Raw genomic sequence first — 26,765 nt, forward strand, 5'->3', positions numbered from 1 at the left:
CGATTCGGTAATTACCGATTTGTGCAAGGGTGCAGGGGGTGTCACTTTGACACCCTCCAGCACCCCAAAAAAAGGCATGTGAGCCATGTGGCACACAGACATGCCCTAAGGGCATGTCTGTCTGTCACATGGCATAGGTGTGCATGCACACATGTGCATGCACACCTGGATTCGGTATTTTAACACCCAATTGGATTGGGTGTTAAAATACCGAATCTGAAGGGCCTGTGGGACTGAAAGTAGTCCCACCTACATCCCAAATTTAAAAAATCGGTAAAATTACCGATTCGGTATTTTTGCGATTCGGTAATTTTACCGAATCGGTAAAATACCGAATCGGACAAAAAAAGGTCCCCTACATCTCAGTAGGCCAAATACCGGTCGGAAACGGCCGAATTCGGCCGTTTCCGACCGGTATTTGCCACCTACATCGGGCCCTATATCTTCTGACAAATTGCTGTTTGTACATAAACTGGAGTGTACTTTTATTTTTCCTACTGCAAAGTCAGAGGAGTTTGTAAAAGTGATCTAGTTGACAGTCCTGCTGGGGTACAGGAAACGAAAAGAAAGGCTGTGAATGTCACTTTTTTCTAGCACATAAAATTTAAAAATCGGAAAATGAACTATACACATTTCGAATAATATCAGCAATTAGAAAAGCACACAATTAGCACTTTTTTTTTTAGTAATTTTGAGGTTCGATGGAAAGAAAAATTTTATTAGGAGCAAAAGAACTCAAAACACTTTCCTCACATATGTTTTTGCGCTATATATTTTCCCCGGTAAATCTGTATGCCTATGCAAATTAGGTGCCCACTTCAACAGAAAATGTTTTGTCTATAAATGACAATGAGCTACCTCACCAGTGCTCCAAAATGCAGCAGCAGCTACATGCCACACCCAGTTTCCCGCTGAGTGGGTGTGCCACATTTGCTACACTTGTGTTTTTTGTATAACATTTGTATCTTTCACAATCCCTATGACATTGGTGAGATAACATTACTATAAATGGTCCCATCTCCACAGACCACGGAACACAGGTAATGTGATCTAAAAAAAATAAGACATCCAGATGGTGAGAGCTACTGGTGTTGCATAACACACATATGCATTCACATACTTATACAACATAAGCAAGGGACTTTTAAACTCATTCAGCCATTGGCTACTGCGGTTCAGCTGGTAGTATCCACTGGCAAGGAGGGCTGTCTATCAGCGCTGGTATCATCCCTGCACTTCCTATTGCGGGGGCGAGATTTTGATCGCTATCTTATCACTCTAGATCTAAAACCCCGTTCTGGTCGACTGAACCTTTATTGCCTGTCATTGAGGGAAGAAAGTGCATCTCTTACCAGGTTAGTGCAATCAATAATGGACTCGGCTCGGAAAAACCACAGACTACTTCTAAGTTTAAAGATTTAGTACAAGGTTAAGGTTAACTGCAAGTACAGGCATCTCAAGATGAGATTCAAAAGATATACGGGCACCACTACATACATGTGCTCCCTGAAAGCCCTCAGATGGGCAAAGAATACAACCAGGACTAGTTCTAAAATCAAAAGGGCTGCAAGCATAGACACGTATTGTGATCTCTCCGTCATTTACAGCAGGAGGGAAAGGTTCAGGTTAGGCTGTCCCTACCCTGCTCTGGATGGTATCCCTACTTAACAGAATCTCAACCTATCAAAAGGTGTCAGCTGTGAATGACTTCCTAGGAAGATCACCCACTCTTAGTCTCTTGGTGAAAACCTATGATCTCCAGTCATGACCCCTCTCTGCCTACCCATCCGCTCTCTAAAGGGTCCTCAGGCATCTGCTCTAACTCCACCCAGGGGTGCTGACCCTAATACAAAACACAATAACATTTGAGACGCCCCTCGTGAGACGCCCCTCACGTGGTGTTGCTTCTGGCTTTTTCCATGATGATCTTCCTTTGGGCCTCGTGCGTTAGAGTTGACCTTGCTTCTCAGACTCTTCTCCGGCCCGCCTATACCCCTCAAACATTCCTGAACCCTCCTCCATGTCTGTACCAGTCTCCTGAACAGAACTCTATTCATTCGATGCTTAATTGGATCCCCCCTTGCACCCGCAGACAGACATCTGCAGCTAGGACCCAATTCTCATAAACTTCTAACAGAAGTTTGCAACTTATTTCTCGGCACAGCTTGGCTCATACCAATACGTGTAAATCAAAAGACTTTGAACATTTCAGGCCTACAACATTTCTCGCAGGGCTTAAACTAAAATACTATGTTAGCATCTTATTCTTTTTAATGAGAAAACACATCTATGCAATATAACTCTAACTAATAAACAAATCATTACAACATTAGTGCAATCCATATTAATGCAAATGAACCCCTTTCCCAAAACTCTTTCAGCTCTGACCATGAGGCCTATTCCGTTCTGTGCCTTGCAGCATGACATTCTTCCATTAGCAGCTACATAACATGGATCAGGATTAATCACGTCTAATAAGGTTATACATTTTCCCACAATTCTGCATTAGTTCCACTTCTATATAAAATCTCTAGATTAACTACACATTTCGAAGTATAGGTGAATATATTTTCAGCACTCATAGCATTTCTCTTATGATTTGTGCGTACTACTTGTAATTTTGGTGTACTCATACATTTTGTTCAGTTTGCGCTCTCTCAGTTCCCCCCTTTGATGACCTCTCGGGGTCATCACTAACATTTAAACTGAACTAATTGCTAATGCTCCTCGTTTATGCGTTTCTAGAGCCCTCAGGCTCCTGTACTGATTGTCTTGTATTGCAGCTAATCTCTGTAGCTGTTCTCTCCTGGATCTCTCCAATCTCCTTGATCTATACCATTGGTATGACCTCACCAATCCCCACAACATGATCACACAGATCACTATTATGATGATAGGCTTCAGTACATACCACACAATGCTCTTTCCTAGGTTGGCGAACCAACCTCCAACTTCGCCCATTCCATGGCCCACTTTTTCCCAAACATTTACTTTAGTCAGGTCTTCGATCTCTTTGTGAATGTTAGTTATATTCATAATAACTTTCTCCAGGGGCTTTGAATTGTCTGGAATGTAGGTGCAACATTCCTGGATCTTCAAAGCCTTACAGACTCCGCCCTCTTTTGCTAGCAGGACGTCTAATGCAAGACGGTTCTGAAGCACCATGGCCCTTATCGATTGCATCTCACCTTCCACCAGCATTAAGGATCTAGCAGTGCTGGCAGACAATCTGTCTACGACTGTTGCCAGTCTCCTAATTTTGACATCATTGAGGATTAGTCCTAAAAGAGGAAATGCAGCTCCAAATACATCTCCAACCATTTCTGCATCTCCCAGGTCTCTTCTCCCCCTTGCTGAAGCTTTGCCCTCGATGATCTCTAAGTCTTGGGCATGGTATATTTTGGGGAAGACAATTGCCAAGTAACATGATCCATACCAGTTGTCAGGTAGTCTCACGTAGGCATTTCTCCCACATACAAAATATACATTGGGAATCACTTGCATTCCCTTCAAGAAATCCTTAGTGTAATATTCTAATCTAAAAGCATGTTCACAACTGACTTCCCCTACGAATACATTTTCGTAGTACGTTTTGCTTCTGTGAAGGCATAACTTCCCTCTCTGTGTGCGATCCAAAGCTATTGGACCACTACTACCCTTCCTCTTGTGTGCCTTCTCTTCCTCGGTCCAATCTGTTTTTCATTGTCCTGATTTTTTCAGAATCTTTTGCCTTCTGTATCGATCATCCACTTGCCCTATAAACTTCTTCTCGACTTCTGACACTTTGCATGTCAGATTATTTCTGCGGGCATGTGAAGTATCTAAGGTATCCCAAGGAATGAAGAACTTGGCCAATCTGTCTTCACTCTTCCAGTAGTCCCACTTGTTCATCTGCTTGTAATTTGGGACTTCTGGTAACACTGAATCATAATTAGAAAAATAGTATTCAAAACTATCTCTCTCATAAAATATACTAAGCAATAAGCTACATGTAATGCCATATGTCAGCGGGAGGGGATGATATCTAATGCCTTCATCTACAGACGCCGGCAGTTGCATGCAGACGTAGCAGTCCTTAACCTCCATGGCATCCACGTATTCGTACAAGAGTTTGGCATAAGCATTTGACCTAAAGTCGCCTTGGGACTCATCCATGTGTAACCTACGGGCTTCTGCTGCTAATAACGCTTTCTCCTGTATGTTTTCTCCTTTCTTACCAGCAACAGTGGGTTTTGGTGTCACTACAGATTTTTCGTCTGGTACCCTCGCCTCACTCTCATGTCCCATTACATATGATACAGTAACAACTAAAGCTATAAGAAGTATCACTCCTACTATTAATGTGCCTATTATACATTTGGCTCTACGATTCGGACTACCGGCTTCCATTTCGTCAGACAGTATAATTCTCTCCTTTTATAAAGTTCTTTTCTTCTCGTTCCTTTACAGTCTCTTTTGCTCCTCCAGTCTTTAGAGCCACACAATTGGAAGCTGGCAATCTCCTTTTGCAAAGTCTCTTTAAGTTTTGACACAGACAACCCTAGCCCTTCTCCGTCAACTTATAGGAAGGTCCCTAAGATTCTCTGCTTCCTAGGTGCTAGGTAATCTTCTTTTTCTTGCTTATTTACAAAGTCTTTAAGCATCTACGATGAGGCTTGGGCCTGCGGCTTGAACAGCATAATTCAATATTTCCAGACGAAGAATGTGCTCCTCATGGCTTGTTATCTTTGTTCCAAAGTCGGGGAATAGCAATTCGGTGAAAAACATGTGCTTTAACCTGCTTAGGCGGGGAGGGTTGGGGAGTTTGAATGTTAGCGACCCTTCTGCTTCCACTCCGGGCCCTAACAGCTGTACTTCCACCGTGATGATGGGTTCAGAGCTGGACACCAGCACCGCTCTGATCCTCCCTGTCGCTCGTTCCCAAGACATTTGTCGCCAGATATGTCCACTCAGGGGTGGCGTATCTTCTGTTAGGCACACGTACTCTTCTTGACCTTCTTAGATCTGGTGCTTCAGAGCCCTGAGCACCTTCTTCCGGGTCTGAGTCTTCAGATATCGGAGCAAGGGTTCTCTCTGGAGTTGACCTCAGGCTTGAACTCCTTCTTTGCGGCCAGCTGGCTTCTCCACGTCTTACCCTTCTGCTCCTCGACCTTCTGCTTTGCTCTCGCTCTCTTTCAGCTTGGTCAGTGTCTGATTCGTACTCCCAGCTACTTTCTCCTTCTGTAGCGTCGTCCGTTTCGCTGTTGTACTGACCGTCCTCAGGCTGGTCGGACTCGTTCCCAGCTTCTTCTGGCACCTCTACAGCTTGGCCGGCCCCCTCTATGGCTTTTCTGTCCGCAGCTGGACTTTCATCCGAGAGAGGAGCTGTTTCTTCCAGAGGTGCTGGAACTCTCCGCGTATGAGACGCGTGGATCCAATTGGGCAGGCCTCCCACCTTCACAGCAGTGTTCGTGATCAGGATGATCTGGTAGGGCCCACACCAACGAACATCTAGGCAGCTTCTTCTCACGTGCTTTTTCACAAGCACCCAGTCTCCAGGGCACAGGTCATGGCACAAGTCCTGTCACGACGGGACCTCGGCAGCCTGCACCTGGAGGGACACAGAATGAATGGCATCAGACAGACCCTTACAATAGTCCAGGATCATATCATCTGTGATATTCAATAGTGCAGCAGTTGGTACTGATGGCAATCTCATTGCCCTCCCCATTAACACCTCATGGGGTGACAGTCCCGTTCTTCTGTCTGGGGTACTACGGATGCTCATAAGGACCAATGGCAGAGTGTCAGGCCAACTTAGAGACGTTGATGAACACATTTTGGCAATTCGGCATTTGATGGTGCTGTTAATCTGCTCTACAATTCCCGAGGCTTCTGGTCGGTAACTACAATGTAATTTCTGGTCTATGTTCAGGGCCGCACAAATCATCTTCACAAGCTCGCTGTTGAAATGCGTTCCCCTATCTGATTCCAAAGAGGCCGGTACCCCGAATCGTGGTATGAGTTCCCTAAACAATAACTTGGCTACTGTGAGGGTGTCACACCTGCGTGTAGGGTATGCCTCGACCCATCTGGAAAATATGCAAACAACCACCAGGACATAACGGAGGCGGTTGCACCTTGGCATTTCAATGAAGTCTAACTGCATCCTATTGAATGGACCTCCAGACCTCCCTATGTGGCTCAATGCAACTGGTGTTCTTTTTCCTATGTTCAGCTGCTGACAGGTCACACAACGCTGGCACACTGCTTCTGCTGCTACTCTAAACTTAGGGTTGTACCAGGTTTGTCTGAATACTCTCAGCATAGCATCTCTCCCTAGGTGTACTGGACCATGGATTTGTCTGGCCATTGGGCTCACCATCTCATTTGGTAACACTGCCCTTCCATCTGCTGAAACCCAGAAATGAGCCTCACCTATCACACATCCTGCAGTTTCCCATGATTGTTTTTCAAAATCTGGTGCATTTTCTTGCATGCATTTTAACTCGTCCCAAGTGTCTACAGTCTCCAATATCATAGCTAATTCAGTCCTGACATTTATTCCACCCACTTCCACCTCTGTGAAAGAGTACCCTTGTTCTGCACAATACCTGGCGACTTCGTCGGCATATCTATTGCCTTGTGACACGAAGTCCATATTCCTGGTATGAGCGGTACATTTTACAACTGCAATACCTGCCGGACATTGCAAAGCTTCTAACAGTAGACGTACAAACTCTCCATTGCGAATGGGAGAGCCTGAAGAAGTCATGTAACCTCTTTGAGACCATAATTGCCCGTAATCGTGAACTACCCCGTAACCGTATTGGCTGTCGGTGTATATGGTGACTCGAATTTGGTTGCTTGCCAGACAGGCACGCGTCAATGCAATAATCTCAGCTACCTGAGCGGAGTGTACTCCTTCCAGGCATCCAGCTTCCACTACTCCAGTAATTGTACAAACAGCATAAGCTGCTCTTAACTGCCCAACTTCGTCTCTTACGCATGAGCCATCGACAAAGAAAACTTCATCGGGGTCAGTCAGTGGCTCATCAACGATGTTGGGTCTCGGTTTGGTGCATAGTTCAGTCACATCGAGGCAATCATGGTCTGTACATACATCATCATCTATGTCACCTGGGAGTGGCATCAAGGTAGCAGGGTTCAAAACAGAGCATCTCTTGAGGGTCACGTTCTCTGCAGCAAGAATAACTTGCTCATAGCGCGTGAGCCTGCTATTGGTCAGATGCTGTGTTTTGGTCCTAGTCATTAACAGTTCGACAGAATGCGGCACGTACACCTCTAACGGGTGCCCCATAACAATGTTCTCACAACGCTCAATACTGACACCTGTTGCAGCAACGGATTTGAGACATCCGGGCAACGCTGCGGCTACTGGGTCTAAAGTAGCCGAAAAATAGGCAACTGGTCTACGGGCGTTCCCATGGATTTGGACCAACACAGACAAAGCACAACCCTCTCTTTCACAGCAGTAAAGCAAGAATATTTTATCGTAATCTGGCATTCCCAGAGCAGGAGCACGACACAAGTCCTCTCTCAGCTGCAGGAACGCCATCAAACAGTCCTTGTCCCATGGTACCGGATCACTCACCTCCTTGTGCGTCAGTTTTTGCAAGGGTTTTGCTTTCAGTGAAAAGTTAGCTATCCACTGTCGGCAATACCCCACCATCCCTAGGAACATCCTGACCTCTCTCTGCGTTTTGGGCGCATTCATCTTCATGATCGCCTCTATTCTGTCTGGTGACACTTTTCGTTTGCCTTTCTCAATTCTGTGCCCCAAGTACTGCACTTCTGTCAGGCAGTACTGCAATTTTCCCGGGGACACCTTATGCCCATTTACAGCTAGGTGATTTAACAAAGCAATGGAGTCCTCCCTGCAAGCTTCCTCAGTTTCTGACGCCACAAGCAGGTCGTCTATGTACTGGACCAGAACCGACTTCTGGGGCAGCACTAGACTTTCAAGATTTTTCTTCAAAAGTTGGTTAAAGATCGATGGGCTCTCTGTATACCCCTGTGGGATACGACACCATGTTAATACGCGACCTTCCAGCTTAAAAGCGAAAAGGAAATGGCTATCCTCGTCCAATGGGATCGAAAAGAAAGCCTGGCAGAGGTCTATCACGGTAAACTATTCAGCTTGGAACGGTATCTGAAACAATATCACTGATGGATTCGGTACCACTGGACAACATGAAACGACGATGTTATTAATCTTTCGGAGGTCCTGCACAATTCTGAATTTCCCATTTGGTTTCTGCAAACCCATAATCGGGGAGTTACATGGACTACCCACGATTTCTTTCAGTATTCCCTGCTTAATCATGGACTCTATCACGGGTTTGATACCTGCAATCGTTTCTGGAGTCAATTTATATTGGGGCGTTCTCGGAAACTCAGCATGTGGTTTCACTATGATTTTCACTGGGTCCACTCCCTTGACTAGTCCAATCTCTTCCCCAGTGAAATCCCACACTTCTGGGGCCACTGTCTCTCTTAGGTCCCATGGGAGCTCATCCACTGTCAAAGTGGGATACAGCTCCACACATATTCTCGAGTTTGCGACTTTGAAGTCTGCGTCATCATCATTTGTCAATACCTCCACTCCCTGCGGGGTGCAGTATATTGTACAATTTAACTTGCACAAAAGGTCCCTTCCCAACAGACATACAGGACTAGAATCGCAAACCACAAACTGATGTTCATCGCTGTATTTCCCTATTTTCACTTGCACTGGTTCTGTCAATGGGCTGGTTATTCTCCTGTTTGCGACCCCCACCACTTGAATAGTCTCCCCTGACATTGGCAGGCCTGGGACTGCAGCTGATCTTATCGTGGATCTAGTGGCTCCTGTGTCTACTAGGAAGGTCGTGGGACACCCTGCCACTTCGGCCTCAACATAGGGTCCCCTCTGATCCACATCTAAGGCTGCCCCGAGGGTACAGTCTTCTCTCTCCACTCTCTGTCCTGTTAGGGGATCAACATAGTAACACTCCTCTCCTCCTACAAAAAGAGGCATTTGTCTATAAGTCTTTCCCGTTGTCCCTATTCTGGGTGGCTGAGGGAACTGGGCTTGTGGAGCTGGGGTCCCCCCTTTGACCACCTTTCCTTGGTTTTGCGTTACCCCTCTTCCTGGAGTGCTTTGAACCTCTTCCTCCTCTACCTCTTGTTCTCCGATTTCCACGTTGTAGGGACACTCGCGTTTCCAATGCCCCACCTCGTTACACTGGTGGCACCGAGTCGTCTTTTTCAATGCTGCTATGTCTACCCTAGGTCTAAAGTTGGAGTTCTCCTCATTGCCTCTGTTCTGGTTATTCTGTTTCCTGCCCCCGGTCCCTGTTCCCTGTTGCTGTTGCTGTTGTCCACCCTTACCGGCTGACTGCATCTGCACCACCATCAGCTTTTCTTTTAGCTTCTTTGCCTTTGAGTCTATCTCATCACAGCAATACCTAGCATATCTCAGAATTTCATCCAAAGGTTTATTTTGCCAACAAATCAAGTGTTGCTGAATCATCAAACTAATATCCGGCCTTAAGCCCAAAACGAATTTAGACACAAACTGCCCTATGTCTTTAGGATCCATTACATCCAACCCGCTATACTGTTTAAACGCCTTCAGCAATCTCTCATAATATTCATGAACTGTCTCTTTGGGTTCTTGTCTAGTTCGATCTATTTTGACCCAATCTATGTCCTGCATTGGCACCTTATCTTTCAGCCAAGTCATCACTCTCTCATATTTGGCCATTACTGTCTCGGAGGGTCCATTAGTCAGTGCATCTCTCTCTGGTTCTGATGTGGGCCACTCAGCACTAACCTTACATGCTGTCCACAAGTCTCCTCGTACCACAATGTCAAACAGAGTGTTCAGGTCTATCCATAGTACCTTGGATATTTTTACAAACCTCTCCACCTGCTTATACCACTCAACTGGATTCTCCCTCAATTTAGGGAAGGAGTTGGTAAAGGCTGCTAAATCCCCGCTACTCCATGGCACATGTACATAGTTCCCGTTTGCAACCTCACGCAAAGGGTATGCCTCTACTCTCTGCAGTCCTCCCTCCTGGGACATCCCAAGCATGCTTCTCCTAACGGTCCCCTTCTTGGACCACCTTTCTTCCCATTTATCCAGCGCCCTCCACGTCCTTATTCCAGTGATCAGTTCCCTTATGTGTGTTTTCAATCCTATGGTTCTTCTCTCATCTAGGTCCTGGTCTGAATAATGTAGCCTATGGTTACCCTGTAATGCTTTGGTCCTTGACAGGTCTACCATATATTTTCCCGCCAGTTCGACTAATTTCTCATGTACTGCTCTCGCCTTTCGAGTGATGTCCTTTGCCATGAACAGTATTTCATCCTGCTCGTACATCTCCATTCTCTCTAGAGGCAAGGTACCATCCACCATGTCATCCAGATCTGACTTTAAGCTGGCGACATCGAGTCTCTTGGCTTTTATCTCAGCTCGCAGTATGTCTTTGTTAGGGTGTTCACTGGTCTCTCTTCCGTCCCAGCTCCGAGTCCTACACTTAGGCTCCGGGGAGTTAAGGAGAGTCCTCCCTTGTTCCCATCTCTCTAAGTCCCATGCTCGACCATCCTGTCTTGGAAGATGGTGAAACGCGGGCCTGTTTCCCCCAATCTCAGTTTGTCCATTCCCTCTGTCCTCCCTCCTGTTGCTACTCTCTCGTTGCCTAGTGTCACTCAGTATTCTGTAAGTTCCCTCTCTGCTCCCCATCTCCCCAGAACGGCATTCTGGTCCATTGTCACAGGGGTTATGGCGAGACCTCTCGCAACTCTCGTTCTGTCCACTATTACCAGATGCATAGTGGGTGCACTTAAAACTGTTTCTGTACTCTTGCGTTCTCCTATCTCCTTCACTGTGAATTGGGCGGGACACCCCCCCACACTCAGGGCTCCTGCTTCCCGGGTCTGCTCTACCCCCACTCCTGGTATGGCGAGTGTCTCCGCTGCCGTCCTGACCCTTTCCGTCCCACTCCGGACTGCTTTCATCAGCCCCGCAGTGAGTCCGGGTCCTGCTATCCTGGCTTTCCCTTCCAGCTTCTGCTGCTATGATGCTCCTATGAGCCTCCACTGCCTCATCCCACTTCTTCATGTACTCGTTTAACTCCTGGAAGGATTTCCGTCCTGATCCCCTCAGGTCCATCGGCCATCTAGGGCCTCCCGGATCTCCTGTTGGATCTGCTGCTGTATGTACTGGGGTGCTCCAATCTCTTGGTCTTGGCAACTGACTTGGGGAATTGATTGTATCATTCCTTCTTGCCATTTCTGCTCTCTCTCTGTCTATCCGTACCTGTTCCTCCCCACGAGCTCTCTCCGGGTCATAAATCGATACTATAGGGCCTATAATAACAGGTACTTGCAGGGCATCTGGTGGTGCGTAGGATGTGGCACGCTCCGTTTCTGGCACCCTTTGTACCACAAACCTTCCGACTACCTGCTGCACCGGACTAGGTTGGGACAGTTCCTTCTTTGCAGTGGGATCCCAATCTGTAATGGGAAGCGGTCCATACTCCCCTATGCTAGGTCCCCCTTCTCTGTTGGGCTCTTCATTTTCTGTCTCTTTGTTGTACGGGGGTGGTCTATCTGTCAGTAACCTATTTATCAGGCTGTCCTCTGTCTCGCTCTCTTCATCTTCTTCAAATGGGTTTTTGTTCGCTGCTACCTCTATTACTGGGTACAGTTTGTTTACTTCAATGTTATGCACTCTCCATCTTTTAGCATCCGCATCCCATTTGGCATCCTGCACTGCTCTTACCGATCGTTTCACCCTTTCTTGTCGTCTATTCAGGTTCCTCTCGTGCGCTGCCCTAATCCATGCATTGAGAGCTTCAAACTGGGTCGGTCTAGGCATAGGTCTCATTGAGGTCATGACTGCTTTTAATCGGTGTAGTACCTCTAATCTGAACGTCCCATACTTTGGAAACGTCAGTTCCTCATTTCCTTCTGTAATCTTACTCCATTCTGAAATCCACAATATAGTGTGTAACCCAACATTTGCCGTCATATAATAAGCCGGCGTACCCTCTGGCGGGGCTTCTTCCCCTTCATACGATCTCCGCCTCTCTCTTTTAAACGCCGCTCTTAACCATTTAAAACATTTCATGATTATATGTACAATTTCCAGCCTCGCTATTCTGTTTACTTCCTGATGACAATCCACCAATCCTAGCGCGGCTTTGCTAGCTGGCCTATCACAGCGCGGTCTTGCTCCGGCCGGCCAATCCCAGCGCGGCACTTTCTGACGTCACTCGTCTCCGCTTCGCAGCAGCGCCCCTCCTTTCTCAGCTCGTCTCCCGGTCATGCATGCGTCCCATTCATACACTGAAAAATGACTACTTCCGACCAAGCCGTCACTTCTCTTGACTGTACGTCCACAGTCTATCTGTAATTGTCACCACAACTGACGAAATGTCTATCGTCTCTCTGATAGGTTGCTTACACACACCGTAACTTCCGACCAGCGTCCGTTACTCACGCACTCACTCTTACGTTCCCCCTATCTCGGTCCTGCGGGCGATCAATGGTACCTCATGACCCCCTTCACACTGGTTGACAATTACTCTGGATGTCCGATACACCCGAACCACTTAAGCTCTCTTTGAACTTAAGATTTGCACCGGTTGCGCGCGCTCACAACCTGTTCCACAGTCACTCTACAGGCATTCAACTCCGCCAGACATTACAACATAGATACAACACAAAAACACCGCAATCTAACACGCATGACCCTTTATACTCACTCTCGACCGATACTGCTGCTTTTCTGTCTCACGTCATCCGGACCTTCTTCGGCGGGCGGTTCTTCCCATCATCGATCTCTAGGGGCCTTGGGGTAATCTAACCTGGCCTAGATCACCTTCCTCAAGAAGGCAACCATCCTCTATAGCTACCAACTGCGGGGGCGAGATTTTGATCGCTATCTTTTCACTCTAGATCTAAAACCCCGTTCTGGTCGACTGAACCTTTATTGCCTGTCATTGAGGGAAGAAAGTGCATCTCTTACCAGGTTAGTGCAATCAATAATGGACTCGGCTCGGAAAAACCACAGACTACTTCTAAGTTTAAAGATTTAGTACAAGGTTAAGGTTAACTGCAAGTACAGGCATCTCAAGATGAGATTCAAAAGATATACGGGCACCACTACATACATGTGCTCCCTGAAAGCCCTCAGACGGGCAAAGAATACAACCAGGACTAGTTCTAAAATCAAAAGGGCTGCAAGCATAGACACGTATTGTGATCTCTCCGTCATTTACAGCAGGAGGGAAAGGTTCAGGTTAGGCTGTCCCTACCCTGCTCTGGATGGTATCCCTACTTAACAGAATCCCAACCTATCAAAAGGTGTCAGCTGTGAATGACTTCCTAGGAAGATCACCCACTCTTAGTCTCTTGGTGAAAACCTATGATCTCCAGTCATGACCCCTCTCTGCCTACCCATCCGCTCTCTAAAGGGTCCTCAGGCATCTGCTCTAACTCCACCCAGGGGTGCTGACCCTAATACAAAACACAATAACATTTGAGACGCCCCTCGTGAGACGCCCCTCACGTGGTGTTGCTTCTGGCTTTTTCCATGATGATCTTCCTTTGGGCCTCGTGCGTTAGAGTTGACCTTGCTTCTCAGACTCTTCTCCGGCCCGCCGATACCCCTCAAACATTCCTGAACCCTCCTCCATGTCTGTACCAGTCTCCTGAACAGAACTCTATTCATTCGATGCTTAATTGGATCCCCCCTTGCACCCGCAGACAGACATCTGCAGCTAGGATCCCAATTCTCATAAACTTCTAACAGAAGTTTGCAACTTATTTCTCGGCACAGCTTGGCTCATACCAATACGTGTAAATCAAAAGACTTTGAACATTTCAGGCCTACAACATTTCTCGCAGGGCTTAAACTAAAATACTATGTTAGCATCTTATTCTTTTTAATGAGAAAACACATCTATGCAATATGACTCTAACTAATAAACAAATCATTATAACATTAGTGCAATCCATATTAATGCAAATGAACCCCTTTCCCAAAACTCTTTCAGCTCTGACCATGAGGCCTATTCCGTTCTGTGCCTTGCAGCATGACATTCTTCCATTAGCAGCTACATAACATGGATCAGGATTAATCACGTCTAATAAGGTTATACATTTTCCCACAATTCTGCATTAGTTCCACTTCTATATAAAATCTCTAGATTAACTACACATTTCGAAGTATAGGTGAATATATTTTCAGCACTCATAGCATTTCTCTTATGATTTGTGCGTACTACTTGTAATTTTGGTGTACTCATACATTTTGTTCAGTTTGCGCTCTCTCACTATTACAAGCCACATTAGTAGTTGCACACATATGCTTGCCCCACCCTCGCTCGGGCCTCTTTCTGCTTTCCCTCTGCCTCACCAGGGCTCACCACAGTATTACAGATATATGTATGCATATATGACAAACAGATTTTAGACGTAGACGTCCATCAAGTTGAAAGATTTTTTATTAATTAATGATCAAATTGTAAAATGATGTGTGCTTTGCGGAAGTAACATTAGGTACTTCGCTTCTTTAAGGCATAGAATGTTCAATAAAGTTACATATACCTAAGAAAATTCTGAAAGTTACAAGATACGCGTTTTTCAAAATTATTATCAATTCTTTGCAGGGTTTGAGATTTCATAAAACATCTTTTCATCTATTTTAATTTGCCATGTCCGTTTTCCGATGAATGAAGGGCTTTATTGTTTGGTACGGTATTATTTTTTTCTTTTTAGGAGTAGGTTCACGTTAAGGCGCCGTGATAACACCCCTGTGCAAGTTGCTAAGGTGTGATTAAGTAGAAAGCTTGCATGCTGATGAAGAGACATATGTAGTGTTACTGTCGCAAAATGACAGGTTGATTTCTTCCAGGACCACATGAAATGCCTCCCTACTGTGCATATAAACTCCTCTGAAAAAAACATTGAGTGCAGCACATCACAAGCCATGTGCCCCACAATAGGAGAACTGGAGCAAAAGATGCCCACCGGATTGAGGATGGAGAGGGCAGAGCAAGTCAAGAAGGGCAAGGACTATAGACATCCACTTAAACAACCCCCATCCATGCCACCATGGGTAACAGGGAAGGCCAGACAAAACACTGAGAGAAGCAGCAAGAGCACCAATTACGGCAGCCAAGGCAACATAGTCAAAAGGTCCACGGGGAGAAAGGAGCACAGAGAGAAGCCCATGGCTGCCCACCAATAACAAACAAGATGGAGCATCCAATGCACAAAGCAAACAGGACCATAAACCACACCCAGAGTGGCCACACTAAGCCAACCCCAGGCCACATGACACAGTTAAAAAACAGCCACAAGACTAGCAGGGAACCCAGGACAATCAGGCCAGGTGTCGTCATGACCACCACACAACCCCAAGACAATCAGGTATACAGAGGTACAGAATGGAAACCAAGGAAAGGAACAGAGCAGCACATGAACCAGGAGCCCAGATTGTTGCAAGCACAGGGCCAGTCAGCCCCAAATAAAAAAACAGGGAGGTCGAAGACTATCTCAGCAAAGGGAAATAATGCTACAGAGTGGTGTGTCTCACTGGTTAGAGGCGGTAGTCCCATAAGCAGAGAACGGCCCGGGACCAGGGTTCAATTCTCGACACAGCAGGGTCGTGGACCAGGGTCATAAACGGACTCGATAATTCTCGCCTCGGTGCCTACTCTAACCAAGGAACACGCTCGGCAACTCTGGGCATTAAGCTTGCCTCATCTCTACAACGGCCCCCAACAGACGCCTGGTTTCACCTTGGAGATACCCAGAAAGGGACCATCTCACAGGAAAAACCAGGACGGGTTCCCCAGCGGTCTTCCGCGCCAGGATACTCCATGGAGTCGCAGTGCGCTTTACAAGTACACCCACATTTACAATTCATGCCTCGCATAGCCCCAGTAAAGCAAGGGGAAGCAGTGCAGCAGGTACACACTGAAAGCAGCCAGAGAAATGCTACATTCATCGCAAAGTCCCATCCCGGTAAGGGGGGAGATCAAGGAGGATAGGCAGAGTAAGGACTCCTAAGGGATGAACAAAGTCCCAATAGGTGTCTGCAGAACAAAATAAGGGACACCACCATGAGCCAGCACAGGCAAGGAAGCAAGGAACCACAAGTCCCCACAAGCATCCTTAAAGTTCACCCCAAACGCACCCAGCAGCCACATTACTGAGAAAACTAAATATGGAGAAGCCATTAAAGCCTATAAGGAAGAAATCAGAAATGCCCAATCTAGGTACTATGAAAAAAAGATTACCTCAGCCTCTAACTCCCCACTCAAAAATTTTAAAATTGTGAAATCCCTTCTTAAGCCTCCTGCGGCCCCTTTGCCATCTGATAATACCTTAGGACGTTGTAATAATTTGGTAAACTTGTTTTATAAGAAAATTGAAGATATCTACTCTACCTTACCCCTCTATCAGTTAATGTAAATACTCTCCCTGCAGATGACCAACCTCGATTATTAGATCCTCTCATTGAGACCATCCCCCCTATGGATATGAAATCTTTAAAAATATACCTCGACCATCTGAAATCCGGCTCCCCAAGTGATGTTGTACCACCCATCCCTCTAAACCAGGTTTTCGATTCTGTTGCACAGTTATTCTGGACCTCATCAACATCTCATTTTCTTCTTAGCTTGTTCCCTCCACATGGAAACGGGCCATGGTCAGGGCTCTTCAAAAGAAACCCACGCTAGACCCTGAAATTTTTGCCAACTATCAGCCAATCTCACTCCTGCCAAGGATTGCGAAAAGAAGTGAAAAGTATGTCAACTCCGTTCTCTTTTACTTTTTTGGAGGAGAATGAAGGCCTCCACCCTTCCCAAACTGGTTTTAAACCTCAACAAGGCAAGGAGACGGCCTTATTAGCGGAGGTTGAAGAGGCAAGAAAAATTCTGGATGTCGGTGGGTCCACGGCTATTGTACTGCTTGACTTTAGCGCGGCCTTCTACACGGTCAATCACCAACTATTGAATGCAAGACACAGAGAGATAGGAGTCACAGGAACTCTACTTAAATGGCTGGAGTCTTTCCTGGTAGATAGGTCATTTCAGGTTTTTGAGGACAATTTCATCTCTGAAAGGATAGCTTTGAGATGTGGGGTGCCTCAGGGCTCCTAACTGAGCCCCACACTCTTCAATGTTTATCTGCACCCTCTGGCCCTTTGGTGTTCGGATTGTCTCATACACTGATGGCACTCAGCTGGTTGGGTCTCTAAATCATTTGGACAATACTAAGAGCAATCTGGCCAATTGCTTGGAAAGGGTCTCCGCGTGGATGGATGGCTCTTTCCTAAAGCTGAATGCAGCCAAAACTGAGCTGATGTTTTCGGGTAAGCCTTTTAACATTAATACCAGCATTCTCTGGCCAAATTGTCTGGGTGTTATGCCCTCACCCAAAGATCAAATAAAAAGTCTTGGGTGTGGCTGGATCACAACCTGAATTTTAAGGAGCAGGCACGTAGGGTGGCAGGTACCTGTTATGGTATCCTGGTATCCTGAAAATGATTAGGAAAATTCTACCACTTCTGCCCTTCAATGCTAGGAAATTATTGGTGCAAGCCCTGATTCTCTCTCGGCTCGACTATGCCAATGAGCTTCACTTAGGCTCTCCTATTAAAAAATTGCAAACGGTCCAAAATTGTGCTGCACAACTCCTTATGTAAGCTCATAATTGAGAATCTGCTAAACCTCATATCATTTCTCTGCACTGGCTGCCGGTTGCGGAAAGAATTCAGTTTAAGGCTTTGTGCATTGCACATAAGTCGCTCTCGGCTAAGGCCCCACTGATTCTTCGATCAATCATTTCCCCCTATCTCCCAAAAAGTTCACTGCGCTCTGAGAAGAAGCATCTAGCAGCCGTCCCCAGAGTAAACCGTGTTCGGAGTGGTGGACGTCTGTTCTCCTTCATGATGGCAAAATGTTGGAATCGGCTGCCAGACCACATTCAGCTTGAGGCCAATTATCTTTCCTTCCGCAAGCACCTGAAGACTCTGCTGTTCCCCTGAATCTTCGGCTCCGTCTCGGTTGAGGACTCTGTCTCTAGCGTTGGAAAGCCCTTGGTAGCCATGCGCTCTGTAAGTGTAAATTCATTCATTCAGACAAGCAAGGAGAGGCTATAGCGCAGCCCAATCAAATTAACGCAGACTGACAAGAGCACAGCAGACAGAAAAAAGAAGCATGAAGGCACCACATCAGAATGGCTAGACTGAAGAAACTGGATTACCGTGCACGTCAAGTACAGTGTGAAAGAGTAGACACAAACCCATAGCCCTGGATATACACCTGTGCCATTGAACAACAGAAGAAAACACCCTGATTGACAACACAGAAATGATGAACTGCTCAAGGGAGAGAAAGCAAAAAGGAGTCAAATATGGGAGAATCGACAATAAATAATGCTGTAGGCTTCAATGCTGGCCTTCCAAGGTGAAACTGTCCAGAATGACACCAATGGGCAGCCATACGACCACCTTGCCCAAACAAAGGTGAAACCACATAAGCATTCCTTGAAATAATGAAGACGAGACACCCAGTTAAAGGGCTAGAAAACAACTGTGGCCCAACACCAGACACCTAGCGCCAAGAAAACCGCTTGGTGTAAGCGTGCTTTATAAGTGATTTTAACAAAACATAACACATAACAAACTAAAAACAATGGTATGCACAAGGTATACACAAGCCAAGGAGGCACCCCTTCATCTCCAGCCCCCATCTCCTCCAGGACGCATCTCCCTCCCCACACATTGGAGAGGCAGGCACGAAATGACAAAAGAAAAAAAGAAAACTGCAACCCAGGCCAAAGTGAGAGAAAATCAATACTCTCCCGAGCTCCCGATCCAGAGAAACACCCCTATGCTAAGGAAAACCCTGCAAGCTACCACCCTCCACACCTCAACTGCAGCAGATTAGGGGTGTAGATCTATGTTGGAGTCGCATTGCTGATGAGTCTTCACAGCCTGTCTCTGTCCACACCAAGCATGCCACAAAGCAGGGTCAGCAAATCTTGGAAGGCACCTGCAGAGTGGGTTTGCAAACACCAGGCCCTTAGAAACCGTTACGACGGTGACAACCAGCATCAAACAAGAAGCAAAAAGTGTGGCTCCATCCCATTCTAAGCGGGTGGGAATGAAAAAAATGCAAAAGAATATATAAAGAAGCAAAACGAAATCTAGAGATGCAGAACTCTCTGAGCCGGGTCCACGTGGCACTGTCTGCTGGAACACACAGAAAAACAGAAGTGATGCAGGTTTCCTTCCCATTATGGGTAGGGACTTTAAGGGAAATATGGAGAAGCAGCACATGGAGGGTTTTATCTAGGTCACATTGTGATTAGGGGAAGTTGCACACACCTCATGTGGTAAGGAGAGGTATGAGTATTGGTTGAAAAAGTTATAATGTATGTGGAAATCCATAGTCATAAACTGCAGCTTCTCTTCTACCTGCATGTAAACAGCAGATATTCTTCTTTCTGCATGTCGCCTTGCGCTTTGTGTATTATGGAACTTATTTAGAGTTTAGCGGACAGGGTACTCCATCAAAAACTTTGTGGATTTCCCATTCAGTATTTTACAAGTCCGTTGTAGTCAATATAGACACAATATAGACATTCTAGAGGCGCATTTTGGATAGTGCGCACTCTAGCTTTTCTTTTGGGCCAATGCTTTTAAAAAAAGACGCTCTGCGGATGCGGCAGCTATAGGGTATGGCGCACTGCACAAGTTTGATTACACTTGTTTTGCTAACCTGTTAATACTTTTAAAAACGAATGTGTTGCTGTGAATAAACTTGCAAGTATTGCACATTGATTCGGGAGGTGGGAGAAGCTAAATGCACTTTATTCTTCTGTCGGCCATTTTTCTCACTTTGAGATATTCTAGAGTTGCCATTTTAGGTAGGACATGCTCTGGCTTTTCTTTTGGGCCATTGGCTGATAAAACCACGGTGTGAGGCTCAGTGATCTGGCTACACGCTACTGCCCACGTGCTCAAAATCACTGCGTAGGCCGCCTGCCACCATCGGCGGCCCACATACAACATTGGCGACGAGGGGACCCAACCCTCGCGTTTTGCCCTTCACCATCTCCCGCCTGATGCACCCCACTGCCACTGCAGTGTGCCAGCGCTGCTGCAGGTCTCCGGACGCCCGCTGTGCTTGCGGCGCGGTCCGGTGCACACCACGTGACTCTGGGGGCGGAAGAAGACACGCTGGATGTGCGAGCTCAGCCCGTGCTGCTGAGTGAGGCCCTGACTCTCCCCCCACCGGTGAGCCTGTATGTGTGCTCTGCCCTGCTGCCACGTGAGGCCCCGACCCTGAGGGCAGAGTAATCTGTGTTGCTGTGCAAACCCTGACCCTCCCCCATTACTGGGTGCACTGCTGGTAGTCCCGTCTGGAGCACTCGTGTCGCGCTGCAAGGGACTGCACGCGGTGGCCCAGAGTGGCGCTCTTCAACTGCTTTGTACCCGGTCCTCAGACTACTGCGCCTCTCTGTGTTGGCCCCGCCCACGAGGACTGTGAGGGGCACTTACCTGCTGCTCTGGTGGGGACAGCACTTCATTTCTCCTGGCTCATCGCCTCCAGACTGGCCCAAGAGATGAAGCAACCTGCACCAGGCCACTTGCTCTTATCACAGTAAGGAGGAAAGGGGGTAGATGCCCACACAATGAGAAAACATTATAAGACCAACGTTCCGCCATGGGAGATAATGACGCACCCACCGTCCTCATACAAATTCCTTTTCAACATGCCGCCTCAGGTGTCCTACCGCCTTTTAGTGAACTGGATGACCCGTCCACTGCTTCCCCATGCTGGAAAATATGGCTTGAACGGCTAGAGAACTACTTTTTGGCCACAAGGGAGTCAGATAAGGTGGTCAAGAGATCCCTGCTACTCCACTACGCAGGGGATGAAATATTTAAACTGTGTAAACACCTACCTAACACAGGGGTGGTGGACGACTATGATCCAGCGGTAACAGCCCTGAATGGCCATTTCGACCCTAAACTGATCCTTGACTTTGCGGTCTTCAAGCTGGGGCAAGCGCGCCAAAGGGAAGGGGAATCTATGGACCGTTTCTACGCACGTGTAAGGGAACTCGTAAGCATGTGCACAGATGAAGATCAACCCAAGGCCATACGAAGACAGCTCATCCAGGGGTGTCGCGACAAGACACTATGGGGACTGATACTACGGACACCAGGGATCACGCTCGAAGACATCCTGATATTAGCCCGCTCACACGACCTATCAGCTGTGAGAGCCACCGCTATGGACCAAGCGCTGAACAAACCGCAAGGAAAAACAGAGGCCATTTAGACTGAGCGCGCCGACGCAGTGAGAACACAGCCACGAGGACCGCAGACAAGAGAACCCCGAAGAGAGAATACCCGAGCACGATATGGATACTGCGGACATGAGCCCCATGCAGCCAAATACTGCCCTGCCCAAGGCAAAACGTGCACGCACTATGGGATCCCGAACCATTTTGCACTGGTGTGTCGACGACGCAGCAACACAAAGGCAACCAGGAAGTCACACCCGCCGACAAGAGCAGTCCGACAACTGTTGGTAAATGACCCACCACCACCGGAGAACACCCAACAAAGACCAGTGAGGGACCTACCAACCGTAGATGAGTCTTCGGAATCGGAGAATGAAGAGGCATACATCGTCTCCTTTACGCGAGAGTTGAAACAGCGGCGGAGGCTATAGCCCATGTGCATTGTCCAGATGGCTGGAAACGAAGTCAAAGCAGTCATCGACGCTGGGGCAACGGTCAATGTCATGGGTCTTTAACAATTCAAGAAGCTGCGCCGGCCGGTACTACCGCCCAAAACCAGAATATCCGACACCCCGCTACCCCTAAAAGGGAAGATCCTGGTGCCCATCAAGGCGGACGACCTGTAAGTGATGCCGACTATCCATGTGATCGACAGGGAGGCCAACACTCTCCTGAGCAGCCACACGGCCGAAGACCTGAAACTGATAGCATTCGCGAAACGTATCCAAACACACCAGGTAGATGAACTTCTAGGTCATAGACAAAGTACCGTCCACCGCATTCCACCATGTGGGACCGGCTTTGGAAAAAATATTCTCGATGTTTGGATATCCGCTAGAATTGCGTAGCGACAATGGGCCCACATTCCAGGGAGCAGAATTTGCCACCTTCCTCCAGCAACGTGGAATCAGCCATCGACGGATCACACCCCAATGGCCACAGATGAATGGGGATGTGGAGAGATTTATGCGCACGCTAAACAAAATGTTTCGCATAGCTCTGGTGGAGCAAGGCGACCCAGAGCAAAGATTGCATGAATTCCTACACGAGTATAGAGGCACCCCCCCACTGCATGACCCAAAGGAGTCCCTGGATCCTCATGTTCCAGGGATCCCGGAGAGACCTCCTTCCCAACAGCCCGGGCTGGGCACCAGCCCCAATCAATGAAGATGAAGCTCAGGAGAGAAGGAGACAAGGGAATCGACAAGCCAGCTGTCGCAGGAGGGCGACCCCCAGGAGGCTGCTACCAGGGACACCGGTCAATCTACGAAACAGACGGCCTGGGGGAAAATTTCAAACTCGGTTCGACCCAGGTACCTGGACAGTCACCTCGAACAGCGGTACCATGGTCACTTCCCGAAAAGGAGAAGAAGAAGTGTCAAGGAACACCTCATGGTTCAAAGAAGTCCAACCAGCTAATGGCAGAAGAACAGCGGTGGGTGATCCGAGCCCCAACCTGAGTGTGTCAACAGAGAATGAGGATGAAGCGCCGATGGGTGAACGAGAGGAGGAGAACGATGGCGCACAGACCCCTTCGGCGCTGGAAGATACTACTAGTAGCCGTCGTCGAGACCCAGGGAGAGGAGAGGCTCACTCACAGCGATATGAGCTGAGGCCAAACCCGCGACTGAGCCAGAGACAGAGAGACTATGCCTGTTTGCTGAAACCCTGATTCGACCACCAAGGGACACACAAGCACTGAGCATATTGCACCTGTATTTTGTCTGACGCCATGTGTATCAGAATGAGAAATGCTTTGAAAAAAATATATAGTGTTTTGCCCCCCCCATGCATCCACACATCCGCAGGCCTGGTGTTGCCTGCGGGGATCAATAAAAGAAGGGCGACGGCAGGGGGACGTCACTTCCGACTACACCACGGTGTGAGGCTCAGTGATTTACTGCCCACGCGCTCAAAATCACTGCATAGGCCGCCTGCCACCATCGGCGGCCCACACACAACAGTAATGTCCATCTCTGCAATCCACGTTCGATGCAATAGCACTATGGCAATCCCTATAATGCGATTTCTAGAAGTGTGCAACAATATAAAGAGAAAGCAGCCAGGACCAAGTGGTAGGAGGGTGACTGGGGTATGAGAGAAGCACCAAGATAAAGACCTGATTCAAGCCATTGGCTGAGCATGTTCAGAAACATAAAACATGAGGTGAGGCAAAAGAAAAAAGTAGTTTGACAATCACATTCTATAATTGTACCTAGTGGAGTGATACTGTACTTGGTCACTGCTCTCGCAGAGGGATAAACAATAAAGGAAGCACGACAAATGCATGCCTTAAACAAATAGGAAGAAAGAATAACTGAGTGACAATTGAGACAGTCTGCTCGGTCAATAAATCTTTGACCCCAGAATAACTTACCGTATGTGTTTTTTTAAAGCACTTTCCAGGTAGGAGCTTTCGCGCTACAGCTGGGAGTGCAGCACCTTCTAGAGGCTGTTTTTTTGGCTGCCTAATATGTGATTTAAAGATGTTTAAAAAAGTTCCAGTGTGGTTGCATTTCTAATTGCATTTCTGGGCTAAAAATGCTAAAAGAAAAAACATGTCTGACTATTTGCTTTCAGATTTTTCAACTATGTACAAAGTGAGAGACACAGACATGTTTTATTAAAACCTTATTAAACACTGTTTTCATAATCAATATTAATAAGCATTGCATTATTTGAAATATTGAAATATATATTTAAGATTATTGTTGATTTATGGAGAAAGACAATAGATCTGTATTTATATATTCATATGCTTACCCAGTGCTTTAAATGGGCCGGTACTCACCGGTCCTGAGTACCGGCACTTCTAAATGTTCTACCCGTCAGGACCAGCACTTTTTTGTAGTCATGGAAGAGTACCGGTACCCTGATTGATGGCACAGCACGCTCAAGTTCTGAATCTCCTCCAACGCAGGACAGATGACTCTCTGCTTCCGGATCCCACAATTGCACTGAGCCTCCTCTGAAGTAGACTTTTGAAGGGACGCTACCAAAGTCCAGAGGAGCCCCTTTGAATTTCCCCACGCTGCAGGGTTTTGAGCGTACTTGGATCACACTGTGATTAACAGTGCAGGGCCTAGGCAGACCCTGCACTGTTAATTAGGCGTTCAACGACCATTCAGGTGCAAGTGCTTTAACCCCTTCCCCTCCTCCACCCGCCCCCGCATGAAATGGCCTGGGCTAGGGCTGTGGTCAGTAATCCAGTCCTATTTAGGGTATTGTACTGGCCTTACTAAAGCGAGCGGCAGTGCAGCACAATCCTACACCTTCCCCAGAGCCGGATTTCTTTTAATTTTTGTTTTCTTCAACACAGGAGCTGCTTCCCTTTGTGTGCCCCTCCCGCACTCATGACTGCATTTACATCACAGGGAGGGATCCATGGGTGTGAAGGTAGCCCTGCCCAAGGAGCAATGAATGGGAGGGATCGCTGCAGCACCTCAGGAACGAGCTCCTGTGACAACTGGCAGGGGGTCTGGTTGGGGGGAAAACGAGATGAGCAGAGGGTCAGGTTTGGAAAAAAACGAGGTGAGCATAGAAGGAAGGGGGAGGGGGAATGCACAAAAGTGAGGTGACAGGTAAAGTTAGGGTCGACACTTTTTCAGATTAAAAATACCAGATATTTGTTCAGTTCTGAAATCGGGGCTTAGAAATGACATTTTTACACACATGTGTATAAAATTTAAACTCTGCTGTATTTCTTGTTAACGTATATGTTTATATACAAGGAAATGTTAACATATCATCCTGTTCGGCTTTCATTTTGTGTAATGAGTTAACCTGTTTTGTTTTCTTAAACACATTTCCCGTATTTTAATATGAGCTGCAACTGGTATAGAAGTCATTATGTACATCATGTCTTGCCCTTCGCCCCGCCCCTAGCCCCGCCCACTTGCCACACCTCTAGCTAATTTTAATGAGCACCTGCACTTATTTTTTCCCATTTAAAGCACTGTGCTTACCCCATTGATAAAACCAATAGGCTCACTTTTTATATTTTTGTGTTGCGGTTGGCTTTGTGTGACATAGGATTGACTGCTCAGTGGCCACAACACACAGAGGGGGTGCAGAACTTGCGGCTAAACCCCTGTTGCTCACAGCCGAAGGCTGCATGCTGCATGGGATGGCTGACTGCAGGGGGTTGGCTGCATGGCCTGACCGCAAGACAGCCCCTGCAAGCACCCTTTGCTGTGCATGGCGTGGGTTGACTCAGTACCTGGGGTTTGCTGCAGGGCTGGCCTTTGACCAGGCCCTGCGGCTAACCCTCTCTCGTGCACAGCCAAAAGCTGTGTGCAATGGGTGGGTTGGCTTTATGTGTGTGTGTGTGTGTGTTTGCACTCGCATCTGTGTCTGCGCACACGTTAGTCAAATATGTGACACTGCTGAGGCAAGAAACGCGGCTTTGCGGGGCATTTCTGTATGCTCTGTGAAGTGGACACACATTCAGTGGTCCAAACATATCAGTCTGAATGCTCTGTTGCAGTGAATGAATGGCAACCGAATGAAAACTCCATCACTGGTCTGAGAGCACTTACAGCAAGAACAAAATATTTGGCATTTGAAGATTGAATGCACGATTACAGCGATACCTACAAAGACACGAATAGATTCAGATTGGTCTGAGGAAACAAGTACGACATAATGTTCGATATGTGGCTGGCAGTGAGCTTACAATGAAACCAATAATAGGTTTTTTTGTGACATGGAAAGGCCTCGCTGCCTGTTCTTTCCATGTCACAAAACCATCTAGAATAGTTCACTGTATTATTGTGCTGACAGTGGTGGTCGCAGGGGAGACTGTGATTCTTTGTCTATTCTGTTGAAGGCAATATGAAAACTCTTGTATATTTTATTTACCGACACCGAGAGCTTACCTTGTTTTTCCTATTCTTTCAGATCGTGAAAACCAGTCCATCCTTATTACGTAAGTAAACATATTCTCTTTTATAATTACAGTATTCTCTGATGATGTAGAATCATTGCGCTGACGTCAGGAGTTAATACAGTAAACGGAAAAAATGTTATTGAGAGATCCCCTTTGTTGCCAACTGTGTCACTATCCCGAAGAAGGCCAGGCAGCTTTGACCCCGCCATCAAAACGCAACCCAGAGCAGCGACAAGCCAGAGCAATGCCAGCGATGGCAGAAGCCGATGCTTCAGTCATTTGACATCTTCCATGGCATGTAACGACAGAGGGCTGCAGCTGTTGAGTGTACAGGGCATGGTATGGCATTGGGCCATACCGACATAGGCCAAACATCTTTGTTTCCACACCCGGTCCGCGAGGCAGGAAACATTTCTATTCTAATCCTACAGCCCCTACTGTGCAAGTATAACCTGCCCCCCCCGTTCATTATATTTAACTCACGTTTGGGGGGAGGGGGGGACATTGCTATTCTATTAAGTACATGTGAGGGGATGTGGCGCTATGGCCA

The 26,765-nt window shown here is 47.1% G+C and overlaps 1 protein-coding gene across 2 annotated transcripts in view; it reads left to right on the top strand.

The window, feature by feature from the left end:
- Positions 1–26,765, top strand: part of LOC147701928 (myosin-1-like) — a 253,534-nt gene that overhangs the window by 48,638 nt on the left and 178,131 nt on the right. For both annotated transcript variants that reach the window (XM_086930553.1, XM_086930554.1), the window contains one exon: positions 26,227–26,254. In XM_086930553.1, coding sequence (XP_086786679.1) covers positions 26,227–26,254 — 28 coding nt within the window. The remainder of the gene's footprint in view (positions 1–26,226; positions 26,255–26,765) is intronic.

This window comes from Lissotriton vulgaris, chromosome 7, assembly GCF_964263255.1.
Source record: "Lissotriton vulgaris chromosome 7, aLisVul1.2, whole genome shotgun sequence".
NCBI classification, from domain to species: Eukaryota; Metazoa; Chordata; class Amphibia; order Caudata; family Salamandridae; genus Lissotriton; species Lissotriton vulgaris.